The following is a 12,650-nucleotide window of genomic DNA, read 5'->3' on the forward strand; positions in this document are numbered from 1 at the left end:
GGTCTGCAGGGCTCTGGCCAGGATGGTCAGCAGCACCATGAGTCACGTGCTGGGGTACTGGGAACAGAGCTGGGATACCCATCACTCCACACTGCTGCCTGAGTGGACCAGTCCTCTATGGGGCCCACTGTCCCAGGCCTGAGGCTTCCTTCCTGAGCCAGGAATTGCTACAAAGAATTAACAGTGCATAATTACATTAGAAACTCTGGTTCCCTGCTCATTTAGAAAGGGGTGTGTATGAGTGTGTGTGTGTTTTCACGAAAACAGCATTTCTCTCAAGTTTTGAAAATATAACATAAAGGAGAACTAGTTGCATTTATAATGCTGGAGGATTTTGTAGACCCAGATGAGAACTCTAATGGTTTAATTCCATAGTGTGAAAGGATGTGCAATCCTGTATCCACCAGGACTGAGAGAGCCCAATAGCTGTCCCAGCTTGATAATGCTCATTATTTGTCCCAAAGCTCCTTCACATTTTATTCTAAGTCCCAAGCAGGATGCAATAATGGAGTAGTATTTGGGCACAAGGAGTATGGCAATGTCCTTCCTTGGTTCAGGGTGCTGACTTTTTCAGGGTGCTGATTTTGTGACCTAATTCACCTGGTTCAGAAAGGAAGAGAGAACACTCAAGACAGGCTGAGGCTGTGGGGCCGCAGCTTTGAAGCAGGCTACACTCAAGGGGCCAAAGGAGCATTCACAAGCTTATTCATTCAGCCCATGTGGATTGGGCATCTATTATATGCCAGGTGACATTGCCAGGTGGGAGGGACACCGGGCTGGAGAAAGAGAAACCCTCCCAAGATGGCAGGGAGACAGGTCAACACTGAGAGTAATGAATGTCTGACTGAGGTAAGCCCAGAACAGCAGGGCGCGGGAGGAAGTGGTTCAAGCTGCAGATGTGTTAGAGAAACATAACAAACCAGAGAAAAGGGCTGTGCCTGAACTCTGAACAAAGAGTTGTAAACATTCTGGACTTATTACTCTACCTACAGATGAAAAGATGCATCAGCTGTTGATGAAAAGCAGCTGCAGGGTGAACCTTGGTCAGAGACCCGGGCTTCCCTTTGTCTGTTGTGTGATGAGGCTAAGTCGCTTTATTTTTCTGACCCTCAGAATTTTCTTATCCATAAATTGGGAATGGTAGTCTTCCTCCTAGGTGATGCAGACCCGGCTAGTTGGAGCCCCCTGGCCACCATGATTGGCTCCGGGATGGACACACCCTGACATTTTATTGGAGCAATCAGGAAAGAGGCGCTGTTTTGTCATGCCTGGACTGGTAAAGTGGTTGAATTTAAGCCACCACTTAAGGAGAGCCTGCTGGACATTAAAACCAACCCAAAGATATTGCCTGGAGACAGGGACACAGACAGTTTCTGGATGACCACACAGGGATATCTTGAGCCAGCTACCCCTGGATCTGCTTGGACTTTTCTGCCCATGAATCAGTGCATTTCCTTTACTAGCTTAATAAAAATAATGTAATAAGAAAGCCGACCAACTTGAACAACCTGCATGTAATTCAAATGGTTGCCCTCTACAGCCCCCTGCCCCTCTTTATCTTCTCTGCAGAGTGGACTGACTCTCAGCTGGAGCTAAGGGGTCACTACAGGGGGAACTCTGGCAGGCACTTTGGTGTATCTGCTGACCATGGAAACGTGCTTCTTGGAGGTTTGGGAAACATGATGCTTGTCCACCCCGGGTGGAGTAAGAACCCCATACCATGGCCATGAGGCCAAAGTGTAAGTGGGATGCAGGTAGAGCCCCCATAAGGGTGAGGGCTGCATGACAACCTTTTACAGGTTCAGAGATCCAGCTCTGGCCACTCAGGTGCTCCTGTGAGCAGGGGGATATAATGCCTTAGGCCTCAGAGTAGGGCTTTGGGGGGCTTCTAATCAATTGAGACACCTGTCCTACCTCAGCACCTAACAGGCCATTTTTACCGCATTAAGCAGTGGCTCTACTTATCCCCCTAGGATGAGGGGATCTGTATTAAAGATACAATTGTTCTCTAGTCTTCTCTCACTTGGAGGCAAGGGGAGTGTATAGTGAGTGCCCAGTGGGCTGTGAGCTGCAGGAGTCAGGCCTCCTGGCTTCCATTCCTAACTCAGTGCTTGTCAACTGTGTCACAGTGGACACCAGACTTGAGGTCCCTAAACCTCAGTGTCCTCATTTACAAGAAAGCACAGTCTTTTCTCATTTACTTATGAGGGTTCATGTGCGGTTAAGGAAGTAAAGAGCTGTCACAATGCTCTGCAAACTGCTAGGTGCCATACAGATACAAGTGTGTGGCACTGGCTGGAAGATTACTGAAAAGAGAACATTTTCTGTGTGATCACAATACACCCTCCCCTTTCAGAAAACATCCTTCTACAGAGGAAGCAGTATTTATTATTTACATCCTTGGTGATAATCACATTACCCTCAGGATTCAGGGCAGAATGAGTTAAAATCGGTTCAGCCATATTTATGGAGCACCAGACATCCAGGCACTGGAACAGGACTGAGAGGCAGCATGGCCAGGGGCTAAGGTTTCAAACTTTGCATCCACCTGGGGGTGAATTCCAGTTTACCATTTGTGAGCTGGGAACTGTAGGCAACAACTACTCCTCTCAGCCTCAGGGATCTCATCGTTAGAGCAGGGCTGGCTGTATCTAAGCTCTAGGCTCATTCTGAGAGTTCAATGACAGGGCATCCGTAAATTGGTCCACACAGCTCCTAGAACACAGCAATCGTTCACTGAACAAATGCAGCGGTGACCATTGCTTTACTAGCCTTCCCACCACTGTCATTCCCATTACTATCCCTGTTGCCATCAGTGCAGATGGCAGGTGGACCCTGCCAAGGCAGAGAGATGACATCATCCTTAGAGAGGAAGACGCAAGTAGATGTAAATATGGAGAGAAAGTAAGGGAAAAGTAAGGGTGGGCATCTGCAAGGAGGGGAGGAAGCAGGGCTGTGCGGTGAACAGAGTTACAACAGCTGCTTGGTGAATGGATACACAGTCAACGACAGACTTAAAGGGCTGTGGAGTAGCCACAAGGGTGCAGCCAAAGTTCAGTAGCACGAATCTATGTGGACTCACAGCAAGCTCGTCCCTGGTCATTTTCAGCCTTCCAGGAGCAGCCCCACCAACCTGTCCAGTCACCTCTGCAGGGAGCACACTATCTTCCAAGATGATGATTAGGAATTTTACATTTACTTCCAGTTCAACTCAGTTCCTTTTCCAGGCCAGGAATGTGCCATGTCTTCTTACGTGCTAAGATATAAAATATAACCCAGGCTGAAGAGCTCAGGACCAGGCAAAAGAATATTCTCCAGGTTTGGTCCGACATTTATAGGGTGGCCACGTCAAACGCTCAGGGTCAGGTCTTTGCTGACCTGCTCTTCCACCGTCTCCTGGGAGCTGAACTTCAACTCATTAATTCTGGACCTTCCTGTAATGCTCTTAGAAGCTAGGTCCAGATGTGAACCACAGGGAACAGTCCCTAAGGGTCGGGTTACAAAGAGACTGTGATACCCCAGTAATATTAGGGCAAAAGTTCAATCTCGTGCTAATGATCACAGATGTTAAGTATAAGAAGAGGCCTTAGAGACCATTAGTTCAACCCACTCATTCTACAGAGGGAAAGAGTGAAACCCAATGAAGTTGACATATATATGAATCAACCCAAGTCACACAACTACACAGGGGAGAACCGGAGCTGGCTCCTCGGTTCCCTCATTCCTCAGGGCTAATGCAGCCCTACAGTGGGTCACGTCCCTATCAACGTGCATTAAGTGAGCCTTCGTCATGGTAGGGAGAAGAGTGAAATCACCCACTTTTTTGATAGTGTGGTCTTCTCGGTAACAATAGGGCTGCTGAGTGAAAGCCAGAGATGCCTCTGTGACTAATTTCGGGATTACTGGGTCAATGCTGGCATTATCCCATATTGGCGCCTTAGCCATGACATTGCCATATGATGATTCACACCACCACGGCACCTCTTGGAGTGATTCATACAGCAACAATAATCCTATCATTTCTTCTGCCTCATGTTTTTCAGTTGGAGTGCTAGTAAGTGTTTTCATCTTGTTAGCTATCTGAGCTTCAGGACTACCACAGGGTAAGGTAAGTCAGATACGACATTTCCAGTGTGTGTTAAGACTGAGACCAAGAAAGGTCGGGTGAAACACCTGAGGACAAACAGTGAATGAGGGACTGGGCTGGGACTTGAACGAGAGTCTTTTTATTGTAAGGTCAGTATTTTATCCTCTGTTTACATGTCCATTAAAGGGAACTTCTAAGACCACATTACTGGTTCCACTTGTTTGGATGTGATTTTTTGGCTTGCGTTTTTTTGTTTTTAATGTAAGCGTACTAAAATATAAAGCTTTCTTCCTTTACTCTGTGGTTTTTCTCCCAACTTGTCACAGTATTTCTTCTCCAGTTTTATTGATCTATAACTTAGCTATAACACTGTGTAAGTTTAAGGTTTATGATGTAATGACTTGATATGTAGGTATGTATATTTAATATGTGCACTTATTGCAAAATGATTACTACAATAAGCTTAGCACATACAAGACATGACTTTTAAATAATACATCTGGTATCAGATTATCAACCTTTTGGTCCACACTGTACTCTGTATCACTCTCATTAGTCAGAAAAAGATTCTCAGAACAGCGGGACATGCAGTCACAAAGGGGCAACTAGTGGTTTCATAACTGACAAAAAACGGTCTGCCTTTCTTCCTGGAGATATCAGACGTGCTCTAAATATGCAAAAGAAAACAGATAATGCACCAAGTTCAGAGAAAAGAATGCATGTTCTGCTAGTGTCATAACAGGAAAGACTTAAAGCAAAGAGAATTCATGTCAATTTAACCACCAAGAACCTAATGTTAGCTTTTTCCTTTTCCTTCTTTATGAACCACTTTTCTTTCTTTAAAATACCCTTTCTTTTATAAAATGATGGTATTGTAGGTGATTATTTCTTTTTTAATACTCATATTTGTTTTGTTTTGAATTTGAAAATGAAAAAATGAAGAATATAACAAATACTTATGAATTCATTGCCCATCACCCCCAAGATAACAAATGGTACTATATGGCTGTTTTTGCTTCAGATATATTTTACCAAAAAAATAAAATTATAGAGATAAAGCAGAAGTCCCTTGAAACTCTGCTTTTTTTTGGAAAAAAATATGGAATTTAAAGTCTAATTCCACCTCTATCTCCCCAGTGACAGCCACATTGGTGTGTGCATCTATATAGCTGTCTATCTGTATTTTTCTATACATAGGAAAAGTATAAAAATAAGACTGTTTCTATACCCGCATGTGCTCGTAAAACAGTAGGACTAGTTTCAACATTATTTCTCCTAAGAATGCATATTTTCCCCAAGTTTGTCTTAATACCCTGAAGATTGAAGGCAGCATGGTGGAGTGACAAAATTGGTGAGCTAGAAATGAGAATAACCAGGACTGTTCCCGGAGCCACCATTTACTCCTTGTGGGATTGTAGTGCAGTTAGCTTCCCTTTTTGTAAAATGAGAATGCTGGATGCAAGGATCTCCAAGATCTCTTCCACCTTTGAAATCTTATGACTCCAAGGTTGAATTTCCTCATCTGTCAAATGGAGATACTAACGTCTGCTCTGAGAACTGTTGTAAAGATCCCAGATGCGCAGGTGCTCTGCAAAGCACGAGGAGGAGGAGGACGGTGATGATAACTGAACAATACTGAATAACAATTAGCAGTAATACTCCAAAGTAAGTTATTTTTAAGCTCCTGGGAATGCTTTTAAGGAAGCCATTTTTATATATATGGCTTGGTTCAGATTCATGTGTTGCAGGTCATCCAGCATGAAATAATTGAATTTCTTCTATCTCTGTTCTCTTCAGCAAGCAGTTCAGCACAAGAAGAGGCTCTCTTAACTCTACCCATGATGATTTAGCGAATAAAATACTAAAAGTGCTTCATTCTGAAAGGGTCTTCTCTACAAAGGCATTCCTCAGACAGAACCAGGTATTCACAGTAAAATGCAGCTTGAATCCATTCAAAGCTGGAATAAGTTTGCCTGAAACACAATTCTTCAAGGAAATTCATGTTGGGCAGAATTTCACCAGTTTTGTGAAGGCTAAAATTGAGGGAGCTGGCTTTACTTCTGAGATTAGGACAGACCTTCCCATTTTCTCAGTAACATAAGATATGATGCCCTCTCACCCAGCAAACTTTTCTGGGGAATGTAGGAGTCTTGGAAAATAAGCTGTTTGAAATGAATATTTTAAAACTGCTATACAAGTACTCTAAGAAGACAAATGCTAATGTTTATACATGCAAATGAACTATTTAGGCGTTTCCAGACCACCACTGCCAATGAAGGACAACTGCGCACAAACATGAGTGCCTTTCGCATGCACTGTTCCTTCTTCCAGGACAACCTCTTCCCTACTCCTCCTCACCTCAGTAACTATAATCCTTTAACATGCAAATCAGATGGCACCTCCTCCAGGCAGCCTTCACTGACTCTTGCCCCCATTCAGAATGTGAGTTGGTGCCCCTTCTATGATCCCCCATAATGCCCTGCTGCTCCACAAGCCTCAATTATACTCTCTTCTAACTCCTACCACCCTCTCTCATAAGTGGGTACTCAATCTCTCATCTGCTGTCTTTAGCACCCCATGATCATTTTGAAGGCAGGTACTAAGTGTTCTATTTCACATTACAGTGCCTGGCACTTGGTAGGTATGTGGAACCAGTGAACATCTCTATAGATGTACACACCTGCTCCAAATGTATGTGTGTAGAGATAATAGTTGTGTATCATGTTCTCAATTTGTTTTCCTGGCTCAATGTTCTGTGTGTATGTTGCTACTAAGCTTTGAAGATAAAGCTCTGCAGAGAATGTGGATTAGGTTCAGGCTTTGGACACTGTCAAAATTATGTAAATACCACCAATCGCATCATCAAGTATAAAACTCTAAATATTCAACAAACAGATTTGTTGCCACATTTTTCCCTTTAACTAAATCTAAAGAATATGCAACCTCAGTGTATAATCTGAGGAAATATAAATGTCTAATCTACATGATTCTGAGATGAAACACATGCTCCAGGAATGGCCCCTGTGTTCACTAAACCTTATTTTCAGTACTTTATATCACTGAGATTTTTCTGGTAAATGAACAGGATGGTTATAGAATTCAAGCCCATTTTAAATCAAAATAAAATTTTAGATTAATTTTAAAGAATTAAAATTCTTAATCAGTATAGTTGGTCTTTTCTAGAGTTGTCTTACTGCTAATCTGGGCATTTTAAACAATGTGTTTTAAGTCAAAACTAGGAGTCCATGTGAATGTGAAGAGGTGGGGTAGTTGGTGCAGAGGTGGGGGGTAGAGGTTCTGCTATGGTTTTAAGTAGACCTGCTCCTTACACAGGCTGTGCCACCAATAACCATACATCCTATTGTAGTCACTCCACCCTGCAGACCTTAATTTTCTCATCTGTGAAATGGGACAGCCAAATGAGACCCTTACAGTTCCTTTATGCCTTATGAGTTTAGGATGGAGGGTTTGTCTTAAAGCTATTCATTATAACACTGGAAAAGTTAAGATAGTCTGGCTATGGTTTAGAGGTAGATTTTGTCCCTGAGAGATTTGGGTTTCTAGCCTCTACTGCTCCTCTAGTCCTGGGGCACTTCAGAGAGAGGCATTAGCTGTCACTTAACAGACCTGCCTGTAAAATTATATGGTGAAACCAGAGCAGGGATTGTCAAGGATGGTGGGCATCGGGAGGGTTTCTTAAAACAAAGGTGCTGAGCTCACCCCCGGGTCCTGGGCCTCAGGTCTAGGCTGGGGCCTGAGAATATGCATTTCTAACAAGTCCCATTGATGAGGATGCTGCACTTTGAGAAGCACTGAATGAGAAAATCTTGAACCTACCTTCCAAGTCTCAGAAGCTATGATGAGTTATAAGAAATTGAGTAACAGCTATATTTTTAAGGAGCTACCTCTATCTACTAGCTGCCCAGTACACCCAAAGGGACTTCCTTCTGCATGGGTCTTACAGACACTGCAAAAATAACTTCAGGGGCAATGTAATTACTCTTATATCTGCCTTCCTTTAAGGGACTCTGCTGATATGTTCAACAACATGTGGCCTTCCAGAATCAAAACACTCAAGTTCATAAAAATGCAGGTAATTTAGTTAGTTGATTGGCTCATCATCATGTCATCAGATTTGTTGAACAGAAAGCCTAGCACCATTCACAATGAGTACACTAACGCAGAGAACAGAAGGGTCAGACTCCAGAATGCCAAAAACTCTTTAGTCAAGCTGCAGCATCATTATGGGAAAGTTACTTTCCAAACTCACATGAAGTTAAAATGATTTTTTTATAATATCATCTGTATTATTATATCAAACTTGGTGACATTACAATTACTTGGTATGTTTTAGAAAAGACGGATGCTTGGGGTCATATCTCCAGAGATTCTGATTCACTCTAGATACTGGGATTTTTAGTAGCTCCCCAGGAGAACTACTGTGAAGCAAAATCTGAAACTCACCAATCTATAAAGGAATAGAATGAATCTGTTCTTCATCACTTTAATCCCCACAAGACATTTTTGTAACTACAAACAGAATGACCATTTGTTTTCAGTTATACTTGAGAATAAACACTGAAGTTTTTATAAGCCCACAACGGGTCACAAACACAGTGCGCAATAAATCAGTATTTCTTACCTGTACTAAAGCATCTTTCACACACCTCAATAAATAGTCTTTTGTGATAAGACTTCTCCCAGTATACAGTTCCTGCTGCAGAGACAGGTGACATTTTCTGGAGGTGACTCTAAATTATAAACCCCTTGAAGACATCATCCACATCCTAAAATCTTTTGAATGCCTGAGTATCTGTCTGGCTCAGCACCAAGCAAACCAGAGGCAATGAACAAATATTTATGCAACTTGCTTGAATTTATGACTGTCTCCAAGCACACAAGAATGTAGACCTTAGCAGAAAATGCTAAGTGTTTCACTGTGAAGTATGAGGTGTATGTTTCCATGTGTGTACTGGGTATGTGCATTGTTTCTTTTAAGTCCCTTGGAGCAAATGAGACTATTAGATTTGGAACTTCATAATATACCATGTAACTATTTATTTGAGAAAACATCAATTTCCCAAGGTCAGTGGAAATTTCTGGTGCCTAAAGAAACATGTCTTTCTGTCTATAGCCAACAAAATACAGGTGCCCCCCAAGGCAGAGAATATATGTAGATGGCTTTTGACTCTCTCTATCTTACACAGCTGTGGCCATATAAAAGTTACTGCAGAGAGGAGATAAAAGACAAAAAGAAACAACAGTTAGAAGCATAGGCCAATCTCCATTGCATTCGCATGTGCCATTCTAGATATTTTCTCAGATCATAACAAATGAACCCTGTGGTCATCATCCAAGCAGACTGAGAACTGCCCTGGCTGAGGCAAGAATGGTTAAAACTCCATGGCTGACTTTTCGCTCAAAACTGCTTTCCAGCACTTTCCCCTGGTACCCCATGCATTGCTAATTAGGAGCAGCCAAGACTGGACATGAACACAGTCCTTTATGGTAAAATTGATTATTATATTACTATGGAAAACAAGGAAGTCATTTCATTCGAAATATCAAATTCCACAAAATCATATGTGGCAGCTGTTAGTGTATGCATGTGGGGGAGGGGGCAAGTGTGTGAAAATATTAACCCTCTCCCCTTCTGTTTTCTGACATCTTTGCCAAGACATGCAGAGAAGGGGGGCGACGGGGGGGAGATTCCAATACATACAAGGCAGAAACCAATGGCAAAGCTACATAATGGAATTTTTTTTAAGGTTAAAAAAAATTCCCATGATGTAAGATCCATCATACGCGCCATTTTTAGGAGCGTGGGTTTGTTTTTGCAGGGAGAAAACCAGTATACTCCGCTCCTGAATGTGCTGAAGCTACTTTTAATTGCATCAGATAAAGATACGAGGTGAGTCATGTTGGTGTGCTTGAGCCTGCTAACAGATCATCACATCTATTTCCAAATATGTCCCCTGAACTCACAAGAGATGTTTATATGCTTGCTTGCTTGGAGGCTATTAAAATAGTTTTGTTTTGAAATTTAACTTTACTTCAAGTACTTAATAGTAACTGAAATGCGTAGTATGGCTCCTTCCGAGGTGCTTTCAAGCCCTCTTTCTTTGGCAAAATATCCCCTGCTCTCTAACTTCTAACACGGCGCTCCTCTCCCCATTCAGGAGCCTGACTGCACTCAACAGATGAGAGACATTTCAAACGTTCATTTTCCATCCTGACAAATTCCAGCAACTAACACAAAACGTCTCAACTTTAAGAGACCCTCACCATTTATAAGGTTTCAGGATTCCGAAAACGTCCCCTTCCATTCCCTCAGGTCTGGTGGTCGCGCAATCTGTTTTCCCGTGGCCATGCGACTTTGTTTATAAAAGAGTTTAGTAACCAGCGTAAAAAGAGCATCTAGACATGCTGACATTGGGATCACCGGGGTCACGGGGAGATGTCTGAGGTCACATGTTTACCCTGTCGCTGTGAATCGTTTATTACAATTTTTTTAAACAGGATGGGGTGGGGATACAGCACAAACGCTTAGCGCCAAGAACATGGTCAGAAGTGCTGCCTGGACTAGAGAATAAAAAGGAACCTTTCCCGGGGAAAGGTAGGGTGACACCACGCAACCTTACCTTTCGGAAAAAGACCGGAGCGCCCAGCACTGAATGCTTACCTGAGGCCACCGGAGCCGGGGGTCATTTTGGGTGTCGCTCATTTGCCTGCCTAGAACATTCCAATGACATTCTACCAGCTTTCTGCATGCCAGTCATGACAAGCGTCCACTTAAGATTCTGGGAAGGGGCAGAGGAGGGGGACTGCAAGCGAAGAAGTGAGCGAAAGAGAAAGAGGCCCCAGCACACCGCATACCGGGCTGGAAGGGAGTCACATGCAGCGAGGAGCCATTCCTGCCGCATTACACATGCTGAGTGTAAATGGCAAACAATAGCAGTCGATGTTTATGCCACATGTTCTCAGCCTCTTCACATATCAACACCCAGGCCAACTCTACACAGACAGGCCTCCAGAGAGCGCCTCTGAAGCGGGGGCCCTGGAGCTAATCACGTGGCCATTTTCAATAAAATTCCTAAGCCTCCTGTACTGGTTTATTTGCCGGCTTTTTGTCTCTGATGGTGGTGGTGATGGAGGTTGGTTGGTTTGTTTACTTGCTTAGTTTTTACTCTGGGTTTTTGTAGGGGACAATTTGGTCCCGGAGGTACCCAAAAGGACATCAAGCGATGCAGCCTCATCAAACAGCATTGATAAACTGACTCCGCTGCCTCCTCCTTCTTTTTTTTTTTTTTAAAGGAGCAGGAGATGCAGGAGGTAACACATCATTTCACCTGCCGAGTGGGAAATGCAGTACTTTCAGCAGGAAAAATGGACTGTCTCCTGCTCTAAGTAGTTGCTCTTAACTGGGGGTGATTCCCCCCTCTAGGGCATGCTGGAGACATTTTGTCAGAACTTGGAGAATGCTACCGGCACCTACTGGGCGGAGGCCAAGGATGCTGCTAAAATCCTACGATGCTCAGAACAGACCCCACAGGCCAGCCTGAGATAGTTTCAGTAGTGCCACAGGTGAGAAACTGCTTGGCTAAGCCCTTCCACAAGCCTTGCAGAAAATAGGATACCAACAAAAGAAAGAGAGGAAACCAAAGCCGAGAAGCCCCTCTCCCTGGGGAATTGACTGGAGATGCTGCATCCAGCAAGGAGCATGGCCAGATTGGTGGCTTAATTCTTGAGGTACTTGGGGCATTTTCTCCCCAGGAAGCCACGTACTCCTGCCACTATTTTCTCTCTTCTCTTTCCAAGTCTTACACTCTAATACTGACACAATCAAACCAAGCTAAACCTTTGAATGATTTTCAAAATCAAAATGTGCTATTGCAGGGACCGCATTGCCAGGTCATAAAAAGCAACCATCATCCCAATTTGTCCTGCCTGGATGGTCTGATGTTCATCTGTGATGCCCAGCATCCAATATAATCCCTTCTCAAAAACCAGTCAGGAGGGTATACTTTTTTAAAGGAAAAACCTCCCCAAAGAGTTCATAAAGGATTGGGATAAGAGCTTCCTGGATTCTCCTGTTTTACTTGGACCCCTGGGGGCCGAGAGGGGGGGTGGCCACTGGCAACAGGGAGGCTTCCCCACTGCTCGGACTCTGTGACATTCCTACAGTGCACGAAAGGCCCAAGTGAGAGCCAGTCGTGTCTGTGAACAGCCCATTTTCAGCTGCCCACCAGAGGCCTGTCCACCGCCCACCTGTCCAGGGAGCTTCCTGGAGAGCCCAAGGGCTCTTTCTTCCTAATTTAGTAATAGCCCGCAGGCTGCCTGGGCTCACCTGGCCCTCTGCCACTGACTCAGCCACAGACACCTAAAGGCGCCAGTCCCAGATCCTGACTTGCGGGAACCAGCCAACCTGGCCGCAGCTGCATTTCTGCTCAGTCCTTGGGTCCTTCCCATGATCTGCTGGCTCTCCCCAAAGCGTCAGGCTCAGCTCTAATCAGCCATTGCACATGTTGCCCTTCCTCCGTGCCTGTCTTGTTTCATTCTGCTC

At 43.9% G+C, this 12,650-nt stretch overlaps 1 protein-coding gene and 1 long non-coding RNA gene across 13 annotated transcripts in view; one reads left to right on the plus strand and one right to left on the minus strand.

Annotated features, from left to right (window-relative positions):
• The window catches only part of LOC118968892 (uncharacterized), a 30,934-nt gene extending 19,740 nt beyond the window's left edge, over positions 1 to 11,194 (plus strand). The window contains exons 3-8 of one of the 3 annotated variants that reach the window (XR_012133025.1): positions 4,044 to 4,108; positions 5,595 to 5,752; positions 5,885 to 6,008; positions 8,111 to 8,180; positions 9,928 to 9,998; positions 10,267 to 11,194. This is a non-coding gene — a long non-coding RNA (uncharacterized lncRNA). The remainder of the gene's footprint in view (positions 1 to 4,043; positions 4,109 to 5,594; positions 5,753 to 5,884; positions 6,009 to 8,110; positions 8,181 to 9,927; positions 9,999 to 10,266) is intronic. The other 2 variants (XR_005056746.2, XR_012133026.1) reach the window with 2 other exon arrangements.
• The window catches only part of RBM20 (RNA binding motif protein 20), a 176,277-nt gene that overhangs the window by 58,978 nt on the left and 104,649 nt on the right, over positions 1 to 12,650 (minus strand). The window contains exon 1 of one of the 10 annotated variants that reach the window (XM_073240440.1): positions 10,770 to 10,906. The exons of 8 other annotated variants lie outside the window; for them this stretch is intronic. In XM_073240440.1, the coding sequence (XP_073096541.1) occupies positions 10,770 to 10,795 (26 nt within the window). In that variant the 5' untranslated portion in view covers positions 10,796 to 10,906. Of the gene's footprint in view, positions 1 to 10,769; positions 10,907 to 12,650 lie in introns of those variants that run through there. One more of the 10 variants, XM_073240441.1, reaches the window with a different exon arrangement.

Source organism: Manis javanica, chromosome 7 (assembly GCF_040802235.1).
Source record: "Manis javanica isolate MJ-LG chromosome 7, MJ_LKY, whole genome shotgun sequence".
NCBI classification, from domain to species: domain Eukaryota; kingdom Metazoa; phylum Chordata; class Mammalia; order Pholidota; family Manidae; genus Manis; species Manis javanica.